This window comes from Tetranychus urticae, chromosome 2 (assembly GCF_039701765.1).
Source record: "Tetranychus urticae isolate SD_2017Ah chromosome 2, NJAU_TeUrti_SD_1.0, whole genome shotgun sequence".
Classification (NCBI taxonomy): domain Eukaryota; kingdom Metazoa; phylum Arthropoda; class Arachnida; order Trombidiformes; family Tetranychidae; genus Tetranychus; species Tetranychus urticae.
In genome coordinates, this window is record NC_142959.1 from 12870030 (window position 1) to 12888028 (window position 17999).

The 17999-nt window shown below is 31.9% G+C and overlaps 2 protein-coding genes and 1 non-coding gene across 3 annotated transcripts; 2 read left to right on the forward strand and 1 right to left on the reverse strand.

Moving 5' to 3' along the window:
- Positions 1–944: 944 nt before the first annotated feature.
- On the reverse strand, positions 945–8600 carry LOC107367716 (uncharacterized). The gene is made up of 6 exons (XM_015935470.3): positions 8258–8600; positions 3823–5730; positions 3550–3728; positions 3196–3459; positions 2838–3099; positions 945–2076 (listed from the first exon to the last, which is right to left on the reverse strand). Exons 1-6 carry the CDS (start codon positions 8361–8363, stop codon positions 1988–1990), a joined length of 2808 nt encoding a protein of 935 aa, XP_015790956.2. The 5' UTR covers positions 8364–8600; the 3' UTR covers positions 945–1987.
- Positions 8601–10379: 1779 nt separating this feature from the next.
- LOC107368390 (uncharacterized) lies at positions 10380–13356 on the forward strand. The gene is made up of 3 exons (XM_025161079.2): positions 10380–10580; positions 10650–10766; positions 10838–13356. The coding sequence occupies exons 1-3, from the start codon at positions 10492–10494 to the stop codon at positions 13197–13199; spliced, it is 2568 nt and encodes an 855-aa protein (XP_025016847.2). The 5' UTR covers positions 10380–10491; the 3' UTR covers positions 13200–13356.
- A 1979-nt stretch (positions 13357–15335) lies between these two features.
- On the forward strand, positions 15336–15467 carry LOC112539847 (small nucleolar RNA U6-53/MBII-28). Its single transcript, XR_003083820.1, has one exon. It is a non-coding gene; the product is annotated as a small nucleolar RNA U6-53/MBII-28 (small nucleolar RNA).
- Positions 15468–17999: the final 2532 nt, after the last annotated feature.

The window sequence follows — 17999 nt, forward strand, 5'->3', positions numbered from 1 at the left end:
TCTTATCGCCAACGCTAACCACTAGGCTAGAGTTAAGTTAATTTTTAAGTGTCGCCATCTCGAGCATATTTAGTTTTTAGAGACAAGGAAAAAACAATGCAATAGAAAACTGGACAAAAAAAGTTCGATTTTTAGCGAATCTTCTCTCCTTGAGAGAAGACCATACTATTACGTATGCCCACCGCAGGGGACTCCTACGGCATGTCTATTCAGAGAGACTATTCTCTTACTAAACATTTAAGTTCAGGACCCAGATAGGGATACCATTAAAGTGATGAGGGTAATACGGAGCCTCGAACCCGAGTCATCCGGGTGAATGCCGGACGGTTACACCACCTCGTCGATTCTAATGGTACTTTAATTTATTGTTAGAGGGCGACTATGAAAAAAATCTTCCCTTTTGTTAACTTAACCCTAACCCCTACTGTATAGTTTTTCATATTTTATTAAAGCCCACAGTTAAATATCATAATTGTAGAAGGAATTGTCGATGTAAACACAATACAAGTTAAATTTTTCTTGGGAACTTCCATGTATTGTAGTCCATCATCAAAAACTGTCACCAAGAAAGTGTTTTACAAACAAACTCTGGTTTCTGGTTAACTCCAGAAACTGGTTACATATTCTGGTTACATTTATCGCCATCGTGAATGATCTTAGATCTGAGAAGCAAAAAATACTGTTATTCAATCTCCAATTTTAAATTAATAAATTACATGTAATTTAAAGATTAAATGCTGTAATATCATTTCTAATTATGCTTCTTAAGAATAGCAAAAACCCCAATAAATTAACTCCGATCAAATAATTACCAAAACAATAAAAACTAATTAACGACCCTCAATCCAAATCAACTACAATAGCTCGATGATTTTTATCATACGAGATTAATTCTCATACTTCAGAAACAAACTTTATTGCTTCAATTTAAGTCCCAATTAAACTATCAATTCAAAACGATTTTTAATAAAAAACAAATCAATGTTTTACAATTTTTACGATTGGGTTAATTTGCTCAAGGAAGTTAAAGGGAATGCTTTTTACAAGTTTGGAAAATTCATTGAGATAACAATGGATTGAATGAAAAGTCATTCTTGAATGATAAAAACCCGAGTGATTCCAAGTTGGATTGGGTTTTCATTTTTGATAATTTAAGCGAAATTTGAACATAAATTATCGTTAAAAAATCGAAATGGAAGATTTTTCTTTATCTCATGAAGATGAAGAATAGGTACATCATGAGACTTTCATTGGTTTTTTAATTATTTACAGAAATTATTACTATTTGAAAAGATTTTTAGATCATTGTTTTATTTGAATCAGATTTGTTTATGAAATCATCTTCTTTTATCTTTGGAGTTAAAAGGAAACAAACAATTAAATAAATTGGTCAACAGGAATTAAATTGAACCAAATATTCATCCAACTTAAATTTACATTATTTTTGTATAATTATTAATAATATATCACATTTAAGCTCTTCTTCATTTTAAATAATTTAGTAGATTAGATTGGGAATCTTCCTTTCCACTAAAAAGGTGATCCGTTGATTGCACATACATTCAGGTATTCGTGTTTCTTGAGACATTCAATAAAATTACCAACCAAACTTAAACAATTAACAGTTATTGTTCAGTCAACATATGCAATTCAACACTCCAACTCTTGGAATAGTTGATAATTTTTGATTTTTACAAATATTCAGTGAAAATGTAAAAACGAAAAATGTTTTCACTTTGAGTTCAATTTTGTCTTCTCTATTGCGTTATGTCTTTCTCTCTTTCTTCATAAAGTGGGTCCATCTTTCAGGTATCTTCAAATTTCACAGATTTAACCTTTTCTTGGACAACATCAATTAATGAATCATTAATTTATCAATGATTGCTCAAATGGAATTGATTTGGATATTAATGATGGTTTAGATGAATCCAACAAGTTGAAAATTGTTATGCAGATTGGCCTTTGAATACATTTAATTGACACTTTATCAAAGCATATCGATATCATCTTGGAGGAATTTGAATGATGTATTTGGCCTCCACTCGACATGAGCTCGTTTCGTGTTTGGCACTGTCGCTAGAATGAGAATGGAATAAGATAATACAAAATAAAATCGTAATAATAACAATCAGCTATATTAATCTATGGTAATATTGAAAAGGTTGACCGATTGAAAGAGAAAGCCAAAACATATAATAAGATGGAGTAAAGATGAAATGAGAATCAAATGGTACACATTTATTTAAGCAAAATTTGGTTTATCATCATATTATTTTGATAATTAGTTAATTAGTTCTAACTCTCGGCGTTTCTTTAGTGTTATATAATTTGTTTTGTTAAAAAAAATGGGTGAAACAATATTTAAGATGGGAATGGGTGATTTCAGTGTGGATAAACACGTCTAACATTTATATTAATTTAATTTGTTAGGTATATGCTAATTTGAAAATTTTAGAGATCAATAAATGATTCGATGTGTTAATTCAGTCTTTTTGTTAATTTAATTTCAAGACTAATTAATCGTTATTTGTTTGTTTCTTTTACAGATTACTGATTGTTAGTTAGTGTTCTAGGGCCAATTAAAATTAGCACCCTTTAAGTTTCTCACTTAACTGAGCAATTGAGTAAAATAAGATGAGCAATGAATTTATCTTCTTTCAGTTACTGTATATGAAACAGAGTATATTAATCACAATCAGGTATTGAGGCTTTCCTTAATCTAGATATTTTAAGTACTGAAAATCAGCAACTAAGCCAGTTAGTTTAAGTTAGGGGATGACGTGCAAGATGGGAACCTTCCTCCGCGATAAGCTCATAATAAGTCTCATGATTAATACCTTTCCCTCTAAAGTTTTCATCTTCCTCATCCGGAGGGGAGGCTTGCTTTTTACTTTTATGTTCCATGGTGGGTATTAAAAAGACAAGTGCTGATGCCATAACAGCATGCCAAAAGCTATGAACAATAGCGTAATTGTCTTTCGTCTCGAATAATGAATAGATTGCCAAACCGGCACTGGTCATTACTAGTCCAGGTAGCATGCTTAATGACCACAATTGGCACGATGGGAAACAGTTACGTTTAATGCAGCAAAAGAAGCACTGAAGAGAAAGAAAAGCGCAATAAATTAATAAAAAAGGCTATGATACATGTAGGAGCAACATATTGAACTAATGGACATGAACCAATGAACATACCCAAGTTAGAATCACAATGACGAAACCTGCAGACACAGGAACAACGAATGTCCATAGAGAGGTTCGATCATATTGAACTCCAATAGCTAATAGAACTGAGCCGACAAGGTGAAAGAATGAGCGGGCTTCAGTTGGTAAATTGGAAAGTGATATCAGGGTTACCCAAAAGGCCAATAGAGCTGAATAGAAGTCGACGTATTGAAGAACATTGAGCTTGATCAAGCAAAAAGCTTGAAGAGAATCGGAATCACAAGCGTGATATAACTGTTAGAGGAGAAAAGAAATGATGAAAAGTATATTAATATAATTTTTCTGGATTTAAATATTTTGCTTCATTTGCAATATGATACTTACAATAGATGAGCTCATAGCAATCAAGTAAATGAATGCTTCAGTGAAAAGATGACGATATAATGCTAATATAAGAGCTGGAACGAAAACTAAATTACTCAATGTTAATAGTAAAAAGTTTATTAGAATTTCTCTTTCGTCTAAAGCGTCAGTTCCATCTTTACAGTCCATTCCTTTCCAGCCTGCAAAGATTGAAGATCAAAATAATGAACAAAATTATAATTTTTAGCGATTAATCTAATTTTTGTATTATTGTTCATCAATCAAAATATTTACCTGAATTACAGATACAAGTTGAAAATATAAGTCCGCCGCTAATGAATTGATTGCATTTACCATGTGGTCCACATTGATTTTCAAAGCATGAATTGGATTTAATACTCATAAGGATTGAAGTACTATTGGATTGACATATTTCAGTTTTGAAAGACCGACCATCAAAATGATAGCATTCAGTTTTTAATGAGATGAACCAAAGTCCAGCTCGAGGATAAGGTAATTTCAATGCAATTAACGGGTTATGACTAGAGTTGACTTTGATTGAATATTGACAAGAGCCAAAGGCTGTTGAGTAATGACCATGTTGTAGGCATCCATAGATAGATACATTTTGCTTGGTCATGTTCACAAATGGATTTAATCCAACATCAATTGTCAATGTACCTCCCGAGTCAAGGATGGGTAATATTTCAAAGTGTAGGACGGATAATTCAGTTAAATTATCTTTACTACCTGATGATGGTAAAATACGCTTTTCTCTCTCATTAGTTTCATCTGTTAGCTCTTCATCCACTAAAGGTGGATTGCGTTTGTTCGAAACTGATAATGTCATTGAATTAGGAATATCGACAAAAGGTTTAACAGTAAAATGACCCACTCGTGGTTTAAAGGCATCAGCGTGGTCATATTGGAAATTAAAAGACCCGTGAAGATTGTAGCGAACTAAATTCACTCGAAATGGACAAAAATCTGTTTCAGTGGATTTTAACAGATGTCGCGTGAACCAGAGAGGACTGTTATCCTGAGAATGACTTTTTGGTTTGCTTGAAAAGGAAAATAATCGTTTTTCTTTATCATCTGTGGTTCCATCAATCGGTTGAGGTGGTGATGGAGTTGATTGTGGAGACGAAGAAATAGGATCTGGCAGTTCAGATAGGACGTCGTAAGCCGACATTGGAGGTACTGAAGTAGCACTAGAAGATTCTAATGATGGCGATGATGGTGAGACTATGGATTCAGGAGACGCTAAAAGTGCTGAAAAACGAGAAACTAAGGAAGAAGCCGATGCAAAGTTAGACTTTTCAATATTACGATTGTGAATACATTGTGATGTAGCAATAGAAGCTGAAAATTCAACTGGAATATTATCAGTTCGACTTGGTTTTTTCACAAGCAACACATAATTCCAACCATTTTGAGTGAAATTGAAACCACTTGCTATACAATCATCTCCTAAATTAGGGGAACAATCAAGTGAACTGTCATAGAGCCGATCAGATGGAAGTCCTAAGCTTCGAGTATATATTTTGATGGGACAACCCTCTCCAGACCGTCGTTTTGAGCTTCCATTTCCTCCTCCACTTGATTCTTCGTCATCATCACTCTCATCGCCAGACTTTGTTATTCTTGAACATCCTGACAGTGTTAGTTTGGCACTGTTGGTGAACAGAGGAACGTAAAATTTGAAAAGAAGTCGATCCTGTAACCTGTGAGTTGCTTGTGAATCTGAACTGATCAATTTAACTTCTTCATCTAGTTTTAATTTAACCATGGAAAGACGAGTAGACAAAGAAACCTTGCATTTACTGTGTAAACCTCGTTGAACTATACGATTGGAGGAATGTTTGATGAATCCAATACCAAACCATTGACCTGGCAGAGGTCGAGATAAGGTAAAAGAGGTTGTTCGAATTTCACTAGTTTTAAGGTGTAAATCGTATTGCTCAGAAAAGTCGATAAGTACATCCTTTGAAGCCGTTGCATTATGAAGTGAAGGTATCAATGGATAACCTTGCCATCTAAGTAGAAGTGTTACTTCTTTGGAATCACAGTTGGACGTTGAGTTCGACCAGATTGTCCATCGAGCAGAGACAATTTCATCTGGAATGGTGTAATGGAATAGGGTGATGTCTCGATATGACTGAAGTGGGAATATTGGTCGAGAAGCATAATATTGATCGTTTACTGCAATAGATAATAGAGAGAAATAAATTGTTAGTCCATTAGTGAAGATAAACAAAAAGAAATAATTTTACGATTGATAATAGAAACAGTACAATAACAGTTTAATAACAATAAACGTAAAGAAAAAGATGGAAAATAACAGGCTAACGAATCTTTACCACAATCCTGAATCTCCAATATAATCACTTATGATCAACATCATTATCCTAGTAAAAAGATATTTATTATTTCATCGAGTGAACATGGAAACAGAAGTGGAAACATACATATAAGGATAGATAAATCAAATTGAAAGAGACAATTGTATGTAAAAATGAATCGAATGCATTTATTTCCATTTCATTTCAATTTGATTATTACAAGCTCAGTACTTTATTCATGTTCATGTTTATTAAAATAGGGTGATTTATAGTAAATTAAAGATCGATAATAAGATAAAAAATTGTATTTTCACCATTTCATCAAGTATTAAGCTTTCGGATTCAAAGTTCAATACAGACTCATCATTAATTTCAAACTCCGGAAAATACAACACAAACTCCTATTCAAACAATAAGCACAATAATGGATGGACTTCAGTAGCAAATCATTTATTTACATCTCAAGTGATCAATCAGAAAAGGTTAATTATTTACTGATGAAGAGTAAATAAAATCCTTCTTAAAAAAAGATGAATCCCAACTAGGATATTGATCAGATAGTTGGAATTGATTAACAAAATCCGGACAAACATAATCTGTTCATTAAGCAAGGCACAGTGATTATACAATGATTGTCCTATTTTATCCTCAATCACATTTTTGTCATGTTTATTTTCAGCTTTAACCATTAAGCTGTTAATATTCCAATGGTGATCTTTAACCTGATGGTCATTTAACCAGATAGATTGAAGATGACCGTTGAATGTTTATCTGTTTACTGAAAACTTGAAGGATGAAACTGTTCAAATTCACTGAACCTAATAAATGACTAGTTGAAAAAAGACTTATTAGAAGGGAAAAAGCAAATACAGAAACAAAAGGTCAACTTGGTGAAAGATATACTCATCTGAAAAGAAATTTTCATTTCCTCAGATAAAGATACATGTGGGGGAAGAGGATGAGAAGATGTATCATAATGATTAAAGGAAATCAAATAAACCTTGATGAGTAGATTCACCTTCCTTTTCATTTTTCAAAGGCAAATTAATAATGCTAGAAAAATTTATCTCATGAAAAGGCAATTCAATTGAAATCAATTGAAGCAACAATGAGGCCATCAGAATTTATAATGATCATCAGAAAAATTGTGTCGCTGAACAGTTCAATGATTTAATTAAATTTTTTTCATTGATTTGGATTATTCACTCCGATATTGCAAATTAAGATAAAAGAACAATGTTTACCCACAATTCAAAATTAAAATCGCTGATTGGTGAAAATTACCAGAAAATTGGTTGACCGGTAAACCTGACTCTTGATGGTGTTGATGGCAATATTTTATCGCTTAGCAAAACTTCACCTGAAGAATGAGTTTAAATGGGTTTCTATTATATTAGGATGACTTTTGAAAAAATTGATTAATTGCTATTCTAAACATTAGGAATTAATGCAGATGTTATTAGCTTCGTATGCTATTCTGGTTTAATGAAATAATTTATAAATAGATAGATATGAATGACGATATTAGCTGAATAATAGAAGGTCAATCGAGGGAAAAATTAATATTTTTAGCAATTATGAGTTTATGGATTACATTATTCCAGTGATCAGAAATTAAATTAGACGAGGATTGTTCATTTTTGCTGGTAAAAAGTGGGGTTGTTCAATGTAAAAAATTAATGTAACATACTATTTTAACAATCAAATTAGGCATAATTTAATTGCAAGCTTCTATTAACCCAATTACATCTACAATTGTCAGTTGATTTAGAAAGAACTATTTTCATAGAGCTTGCCTGCTTTCTTTGTATATTGAATTTATCTTTTAGGAGCAACCTCTTTCTTCTCAGCGGAGAAATCGACAGTGAATAATGGAACACAACATTATTAGAAATGTTATTTCACTTTAAACACTCAACAAACCGTTTATTTTCAATGCAAGTCGGCAACAAATGAAATCTGATATAAAATAAAGTAAATCTATAACCGATAATTAAAAGAAAAAAGCTAAAGATTAATGATGGATAACATTTTAGTCTTAAGAGAGTCTAAATGGAGACATTAGATGAGGTTAACATCAGAGTTCACATTCATTTTTAACGGTTTTTTTTCTAGATAAAAGGGAAAATGATTATTGTATAACTCGTAGAAAGATAAGATATAATAATCAATTTTGAATAAAGACTGAATTTTTGAAAAACAATGGCGAGAAAATATAATAAAGAAATCAATAAAATGAAGCTTGACCCAAGTCTTTAAGAGAGTAACAATGGTTATTGAAATCCATTTCCTCTGCATAAAAAATATCTCAAAGCAAATAATCAAAGGCTATTTTCCAAAGCATCCATTTTTCACTATTGATTTGTTTAATAAATGAAAATTCTTACCTTCTGATGCATGAGCAGGATCAATAATTATCCTAGGATAAAATATTGTAATGATGATAGAAATTAATTTAAGATGATAAGTTGTCAAGGCAAAGCAAACAACCATTCCTTACAAGGTGAAGGTTTAACTGACTGTTTGGAATGATTTTCAATATAATTTAACCCAGTAATTTGTTGATTAATCAAATGGTGAAGATGGTAAACATGATGATGATGATGGCATGATGATGTTGTGATTAGTAAAGATGATTTAGTTATCATCACCATTCAAAAATAAGATTATTCACTTAAACTTACTGAACCAAATGGTTCGAACAAAAACAAGCTTTCATTTAAAGGTTCTTACTTTCTCTACCCATTGTCTCCCCTTTCATCTCCCCTCTGTCTCTCTTTGCCTACGCGCTCTGTCTTTTTCAAGTTGCCTTCTGGTTTCCTTTGCGATCTCGTCTGTTTATTCAACTTCTGTCTTTTTCCCTTTATTATTTTTTTACTAAATACGCTTCGATACATTGTAATTGACTGATTAATTAATTGAAGTTGACAATGTTTAATGACTATAGTTTGATTTATAATTGTATCCCATCATCTGAAAGTTTCTCCTAAAATTTTCTCTTTCTCCCTTTTCTGGTCAAACATTTGTGTTTCCATGTTTTTTGGGTTGCCGTTAACTCACCAAGTTTTCACAATTTTTAATCATCCATATCTTTCTTTGCATCTGCTGGTTAAATCAAAGAACAATCTAAGTTGGTTTACCTATGACTGATTAACATCAATAGTCGACGTTTTTTAGTGTGTGCTGTTCAACTTTTCAAACAAAATCAAAAAGGATTCAGTTGGCTGACTTTAAAATCTGCCATTTTTAGACACTGTTGTATACATTGTATTTGTATTTTGATGCAAATCTCTAATGAGGCTACTCATTAAAATCAACCCAAATCCACCTAAATTGTTTTATCAAATAATCGCCATCCTGATAATTACCAGTTGTACCATCTTATTCCTACAAGCGTGGGCTTGACCTCGTAAAAGAAACAAAATATACGCTCCTAGACTTACAAAACTTGAATATTCCAAGCTAAAAAGTCTCCAGATGAAAAAGGAAAAACTTTATTGTATTCTTATAAATTATCAAAGATTTGGACTTGGATATCCTAATAAATGATCTTATCGCCTTTCGTAGCACATTTGTAAATGTTTTGGTTTAACGTTTATGTTGACTGTTATGTCCACTAATACATTTGTCTTATTTATTAGATTGAATTTGTTATCCCTTAAGTTGAAATTTAGTTATTAATGTTAAACAATTCGATGATTTGGATCAATTTATCTATTTTTGGTCCAAAATTCTGGATTAATTTGCTTTAAATAAATCCATTTTCATTGATTACTCAGTTCAAATATTAATATTGTGCATTATCATTGCACTATTTTTCTATCCAATTTATTTTCGCAGCATTGGATTGCCATCCAAGATATTATCAATTAATCTTTTCAAAGGGAAATCGTATAAAATGCTTAAAGGGTAAAGTGTATTCAAACTCAAAGATATCATCTTATATGAATTCAAGTACAGCATGGGCTCAGAAATTTTCTAAATTTCTCAAACCAAATCATGATAATATGATCATGGACAATTTGCAGATTTATTGAGACTTGAAGTGACCGAATAGTGAGAGGAATTTAAAATTCATTATGTTCGCTTAAATGCAAGTGACGATTGCATTTCGTCCATTTGCTAAGCTATCCTCATTTAAATTATTGCAGTATTTGAGTAGAAAAATCTATTTCAATCAAAATTGTTAAAATTAATTGATAATCTTCACGACAGTCGAAAAGACTTTACGTGCTTTAATGATATCAATATCAACAATGGCAAATAAACTAGCTATAATAGACTTCGATATAAACAGAAAAGGCTAAATTCTGATTATTTTTATATTTCGTCTGGAAATCCTGAAAACAATTGAATATTTCAATTCTTTAAAACTCATAGGTTTTGAGTTTTAAAGTTGATGTGCATCACAGCTTACTTAAATCACTAATAGATGGAGTTTGTAAAGTATTTTGTGATTGGCTGATTTTCCAATTTACTGTAACTTTACGCGCTCAAATAAGTTTTTTGTTTATTTTGTCTATGTTATGAAATCAAACTGTTATTTCTTCCTGTGATTTAATGTAATTCATTTATTGTTATTTTATCTTGATACTTAATTGTACATCTGAACAAACTAGTCATGGATTCTGGGATTTTCTGTTGTGATACAATTAGTACAACGCCATCGATCACCTCTATTCTTAAAATGGCGGAAGACAAGATTAAACTGTAAGTTGAGATTTTTTTCTGCATATTCATTACTATTTCAAATTAATTATGGTTTTTCTTATAATTTAGGTTTGCCGAAGAGAGTGATGTTGATTCTGCTGGAGGGCTTGAACTTCTTGACCAAAAAATAACTATCAATGAGTCGACGTGTGAAGAAGATTTGATCCACTATTTTAATTTAGTGAAGTAAGTTTGTTTGACTTCTTTCGGTTTATACAGTTTCGTTGTTTCATTACTAATTCTTTATTATCTTAAAGAAAAGCCATCAATATCTTCAAAGTTGCTATAACGGCCAAAAGATCGAGCGCAAACATGACTTTATGGATTCACTATCGTTCGCAAATTTTTAACTTTCTTAAGTGTGTCTACAAAATTAACAAGCAAGGCAATGCAACATTTCAGCAAATTTCCATCAGAGAGATGACCAACTTAGTGAGATTCACTGGACGGATATCTATGTTGGATGATTTCGATCCTAATATTTATATATTATCTTCTGATATTCAATCGCCCTCGCGACAATACCTCCATGCTTGTTTCGATGTCTGGCTAATCTCGTTTCATTTGTTGTGTGAATACAATCAGCAGACGCGTGGTAAAATTGAGATCCTAGGTGAAGTAAACGATCCAGCAGATTCACGAATTAAATTTCTTGAATGCTTGTTGGCTGATCTTCTATACATATCGCTTCAAAAATTTTCATCTACTAAAGACATGCGGATGTTGACCACAATAGACCCATATGTTTGCACTTGTCACCGTGTCTTATTCACCATTATCAAGATTCTTGTGGAAAAAGATCCTGCAATTCTAAATATCCATCCTTTTTGGTTCTACTTTAATGTGATAATAGACAATTTCATTGAAGAAAATCGGAAAGAATGTAAAGATCGAGATAGTTTGATAACTTACAAAAGAGTACCCAGCAACTTTAATTCACTAGATAACCTTAACATTGCAAATTTATGGCTAATGAGCAACCTTCTAGAGCTTATTGGTGCTCCTAAAGACTCCATAACTAGTCAAGATTCTTGCAATTCTACTGGTTTCACGCAAGCAATCATTTCTGTGTTGCGTGATTTCCAAGAATCCAGCTTTGTCAAAAGTGAATTACTGGAAATCGCAATGCAGCTTTGTTTCAATGCAGTTAAACGGTGTAGTGTTTGTGTCGACATTCCCGTACCATTTGTTGACTATTACATGAAAATGTTGACTTCATCTCAATCTTCATCTAGTGTTTATTATACTTTACCGAAATCTAGTAATCAATGGTCCCTCAAGCTTAGGACACTTTTCGAGAGAGGCTCAGCATCTGAGATGGACGACAAACTTCTCGATTTATTACTTCTTCTTCTTGAAAAAGTAATTTTTAAATTATTCGCTAAAAATTCTTATCAAAATATTCAGCTATGGCAAAAACTTAAAAGCGATCTTTTCACCACTCTTTCAAAGTATCCAGTTGAGGAATTGAATGAAAGCCAACTTTATAAAGTATTAACGATTCTTATTGTTTGCTGCTATGCCTCAGATGACCATTATGTTGACATCGTTGATAAATTTGCTGAGCTCGCTAAAGCAATTAAAATTAAATCAAGCCATTCTAAAAAGGTTAAGCTGATGATCCAGTCAACCATCTGTGCTGCCCTTCTTTTATCAGACGAAAAAGATATGAACAAACTTATTTTGATTGCCATAGACATTTTCGATAGGCTGGCGGAGATTTTATCAAGATTAGATAAATCAAATACATCATCGAGAGAGTCATGCATCGAACTTATTTTATTGTATTTTCAGGAAATCATTTATGTATCAGAAGTCAAGGTTGAATCGATTGGAAAATGTGCACTAATACCTCAATCTATCGTTAAAGTGTTTGGTCAATTAGCCGATCGTGATTTATTAAATCTGGTCGCATCAGTCACTCGTGTAATTAATTCTGTCCGCATTTATCTTCCGATGGTTTTAGATGCTTCAAACCAACATTCGTTTGGCATTTTTTTGGCCAATATCATGAAAAATTTTCTGCCCTTTGTAAAAGCTCAATATGGTAAAGGATCGATCATTCAAATTGATGTATGCGAAGTTGCTTCAAATCTAACATTCTTGAGTTATTTCAAAGATTCAGGCAAACTCAATCCATCGGAATTCCGAAATAATTTTTTTCTTTTTACCTGCTCTTCTCGAATTGACAACAAGCAGCGTGAAAAATTTTGTGATCTATTATTCGAAAGTGGTGAATCTCTATTGATTAAAGAAGTTTGTCAACTATTAGCAGAATTAACTGAAAGATTTTTGAAGAGTGATGATAGTGGTCAAACTCGTATTAAAACTGTTATTCAAAAATTGATTGTCATCGTTATAAAAAATGTACCAAATCATATCTCTGAATACTTCGAACCAAAGCTTACTGAAATCATCTCTCGTAATTTGGTTGGTCCCAATATGATAAAACTTTTCCGATTGTTAATGATCTTCATTAAGTTCCTTCCCGAGGTGAAACCAAAGCTTGTAACAACCATCGCCCAACGAATTCATGAGATCGAACTTGAAGGAAAACAGAGCACAAATGATATCAGAGATGCGTTAAGAAACTTTTTTCATGGCAATAGTTTGAAATAATCGTTTTACCTGTTGACTAAAAATCTGTCTTTTTAATGTGATGTTTCAAATTCCATTTAATTTCAAACTGTATAAAATCTTCAAATTTTCTTCAACCTTCTCATCTGGATGGATGCGAACTTGATTTCTTTACATCATAGAAAGTATTTATGATCGACATTTTAATGATTTCCTTGACATAACCGACTAAAACCAGAAGCAAGAAATGAATATGGTTGAATTGCGCGCGTAACCAGGATTAAAGCATGTTTTGCAAAAATATTATGAAACAATGTTGGTTCAACATTTTGAATCCATTGCCATTGCTAAACAACAGCGTTAATTGAGTGCTAAAACTCGTGTATGGAGCACTCAAGTTAGCTTACGCTGATGGTTGCCTTAAGATGAAAGATCAAGTCGTAAGTTTTAACAAATTTTATTTAATTTTTCACAAATTTTATCAATAATAAAGCATGGTTGGTTTTTATGGTTAAATAGTAAACTCAAATAGACCCTTAGACATTCATTTGCCTTACTTAAATCATTTTGTGTCATCGTAAGCATTCCATTATTTTTATTTGCTTCGATCATTGCGCTGACGGGGAAAATTTGTCCTTTAGTGTTTGAATTTGATTGAGGTGCGTCAATTGTTCTTATAGTAACTGCTGGTATAGGTCCATTGGTAGGGGCTCGTATTACTAATTTAATCTTTTGTTAATTTCTTTTGTTTTAGGTAATTCTAACATGTAAAAAGTTATATTTCTGCTCATACGGTAGATCAATTAAATTGTTTTCCGTTCTTCAATCTTTCAGTAAAATAGATACTTTTATAATGACGGTAACCAGAAGTATATCAATAATTTTCCCATGCAAGAAGAAACCTTTGAAGTCTAACTTGGCCAAAAAAAGACGGTGACAATTTTTTCTCAAGTGTCAATCATTCAAGCTTCTCAAGGAGGTGATATTGATAAGACTGGATCGGGACAAAAAAAAGATGAAGAAAACCCAAGATATTGAATGATTTTCTTAAAAAGATTACAACGGTTACCAGACCCAGCCAGGCTACTATAAATAAACCATAAACCGAAAATAGTGTCCAGTTTATTATCCCATATGTCACTAAAAGTCGCATGTTCTCACACGAGTTCCGTTTACTCGTAAGACGCTTCTCCTTCATCTTATGTTCACTTCTAAACCGGTTTTTTAAGACTTTTGTGGCAAACTTTTTTTCTCTTTATCGTTAATATTCAATGAAAGTTGGCCTGGGCACGTAAATGTATTCAGGGCCGGACTTGTTTTGACATATTCATTCAGTGGAAACTGTTCCATTTTTTCTATTCACCTTTTCTCTCCCTCATTTTACTCTTCTGCTAGCCAATTAGCTATTATTATCATTATTATTTAAGCTCGACTGAAGTATTATGTATTTTTTATGAAACATTTAACCCAATATTCTCACATTTTGTTTTGTTATTCTTCAACTTTTATCAACTTTAACTCATTCTATTTTGCACTTTTTCTTTCTCTTTTTTACCATATCATAGTTTTACCATTAATCTGCTGTTGAATGACTCTTATTGGTAACAAGCTGAGCCCCCGATCATGGCTGATCGTAAATTTCTTTTCATTGAATACAATAAATTCAATCCACATTTTAAGACTCGAATGGTTTACACAAAAGCATTGCCAATGAGAAAACCAAAAAAATTTCGTTCATTTTGAGAGTTTTACAGCTGAAGCACCAGATATTTAACTTACTCTTTGCTCGAAAGACGGTTTTATACATATACTCCTAACCAAACAATGAACCATCAATCTGAATACAAAAAAAGTTTTTCCCCCAAAGTCAATAGTAGAAGATACGGATTCTGCGTTTTTTCCCCCACCCTGTTTAAACGCTAATACCTCAGTAACCTGAATTCCGAGAAAGCTCTGACTATTTTTCGTAATTGAAGTTCAATCAGGGCTTTCATTCTATGTAAAAATTTTCTTTAGAAACCGTTTCGTTTGGTCACAATCTTCCCGCAAAAATTTCATAGTTTGACTTTATATATTGTATAGATTGATGGGAAAGTAAGACTTCTGTTTGATTGATTACGAAGGTATTATTGCTTTTTCACAATTTTTTATCTTAATATTTCGTTTGGATAAAATAAAACCCGATGATGAGTCGTGCCATGCTAATACAGAGTTCCCATCTCAATGTTTGTCAACCTTAAGGTTGATGATGTGAGTGAAAACGGGGGCAATGAGTTGAAAAATTTCTTCTCATCCTTAACTCTGAGGGTTCAGTTTTTATCTAAAAACTGCAATTAATATTTAACTTCTCATTTTTTGATTCATTTGTTTAATATCAACCTTTTTGCTCTTTATTTTTTAGCAGGCTCAAAATTGGTGATGTTGATTAAAATTGAAAGAAAGTTAATTATCATGGACTGGACATAAAGCTTGAATACTTGGAATAAAACAATCCGCGTAATGGATTAGATTGCCGAAAAAGGATAATTCACTCTTAAAGATGTTAAGACTTTAAAACTTAAATACATTTAAATCATCAAATTTATTCAAGATGTCAGTAAATCTCACGATCAGCAATAAAAATATTCACACGATTGGCTTTTGGATTCTAATCTTCTTACAGACTTTCTCTTTAAAATCTGTCTTCTCTTCTGAGAACTATTGTCAACGTCACCAGTGAGAAATCCAGTGTCAAACTGTCTGTCATCGCTCTTCCTACAATTGATCTACACCATTTCACGGTTCTTACAAAAAATATTCTGAGAAGATCATGATTATCAGTCAACTCAGTTACAGCGATAGCAAAGAATGAACTGTCATGTACTCTGGAATTCCCTTTATTGTCATTGAAGTGTTTTGAAAATTTGTCAAGTTCACACCATAGTATCATGGTTAATCATTTTCCGGCTTTAGATTATCATTTTGTGTGAAGTTTAACGGATTAAAAGCGGCAAATAGTAAACTAACTGACTTGACAATATTTTCATTGGAATCAAAGACTACGCCTTGGTTAACGAGAAAACTCAGTCCATCTTTTAACTATAAAACATTAAAGTCAAATTGTGTTGGAGCTGAAATCACACTTTTTTTCATCATCACCATTAAAGGCGTATAATCTTGGAGTAAACTTATTTTAATTTCCACTCACCAGACACTACCAAATCATGCAGTTGACTGTTGGTTCATCATCCTTTTTAACAAAGATTGAATCATCATCATCAGGAAGAGAAAGAGATTGAAACATGTATCTATATTGGAACCTTGGAAAAAAATAAATTGTCAAAGTAATCCAACTGTAATTCAGTTAAAAACTGAAAGTGAACGATTTATGCATTCGTTAGGAAAAAGATCAAAAGCATTCAATGCGAACCAAGAGAAATATGACTCCATTGAACAAGGAAAAAGTTTCGTTGTTTCTGATTGATTCCCTTTTCCAGTTGACAATAGATTAATTTTTTCCAATCAAAAAGCCAACCATTCTATTCAACTACTTATCAACTTAAACTATACTTTGATCTCTTTTTCAACTCAAGAACCATCATCAAAATCTTAAACTTAAACCAAAAAACTCCTTATATCATCACCATTTGAATACACTTATTGTAAATATTGTATAACCACTGATTATACTCTATTGTTTCCATTGTTTTAATAATTTTATATTCTATCATGAATAAACTCTTTTAAGGTTTAAAACATTTAAAATACACCCAAAATTTAAACTTCCTCTTTCATGTTTTTTTGCAATTAATTTTTGCATATCTAAGCAAGCAATGAAAATGTAACAAATAAGAAACCCAGAAATGTCCCAAAAATGAACTCTGTTTAGTCAAACTCAGTTTTAAATCGAAGGAAAATGTGAATTTCTCAAATCATTATTGGCTGCTCAGTTTCATCATCTGTCTGGTGAAGAGTCAACAATCTGAAATGATAACCCAATTTGATTACTAATGCCCAGGTAATCAAAATAACCACTTTTGATTGTTATTATCATTATTACTGAAGATGACAATAATCAATATAACCAGTTGATTTGTGTTTATTCGCGAAAGCCAATTGTCTTCAATTGGCACACACATTCATTATTGTAAAATGGTTACAATACGGACTCCTTTGGCGGATCTTATTCAACTAATCGAGATAAAATTAGCTAAAAATTTACAACAATCAATTGCGAGTCATAATCCAATAATTTGAATCTTCCCGACATTTCAATCTTTTCAAGGAGAAATAATAACAATAAGATTTCCTTATCTCCTCAATTGGTCCACAAATGTTGATCATCAACTCTTACAATGATCTATTACAATTATTATGGTTATTTAGATGACCAAAACGCCTCACACAATTCTGATTAAATAATATTACTTGAAATATTTAGTCAGATCAGTATGAAGTTTGTTGGTAATTTTATGTGAATAAATGAACACAAGCTTTCAATTTTTGACTATTAAATGGTTAACTTGTTTAGTCAATTAAATTATCCAGCTTCCTAAAATATGAACCATGTATTGAATCAGTAGTGGTCAAAGGTAAAACCTTTACTTTTTCATATAATACTTGAAATGGATTTCAATAGTTGCATTATTTTAGCATATCTTTGATACATTCAAAGACTACTGTATCAGTATCACGCAAACTTATTTTAAGCTGCTCATCTAATCATAATGACTATAATTTGCAACACTTATGATATTATTACCATCGATAACAATAATAGCTGAAAAATATAATTTCATATTTTCCTTCAATATTGAATTGTCTGCTTTGCTTTTGATTTACATTTCTTACAAGTTTCTGGTT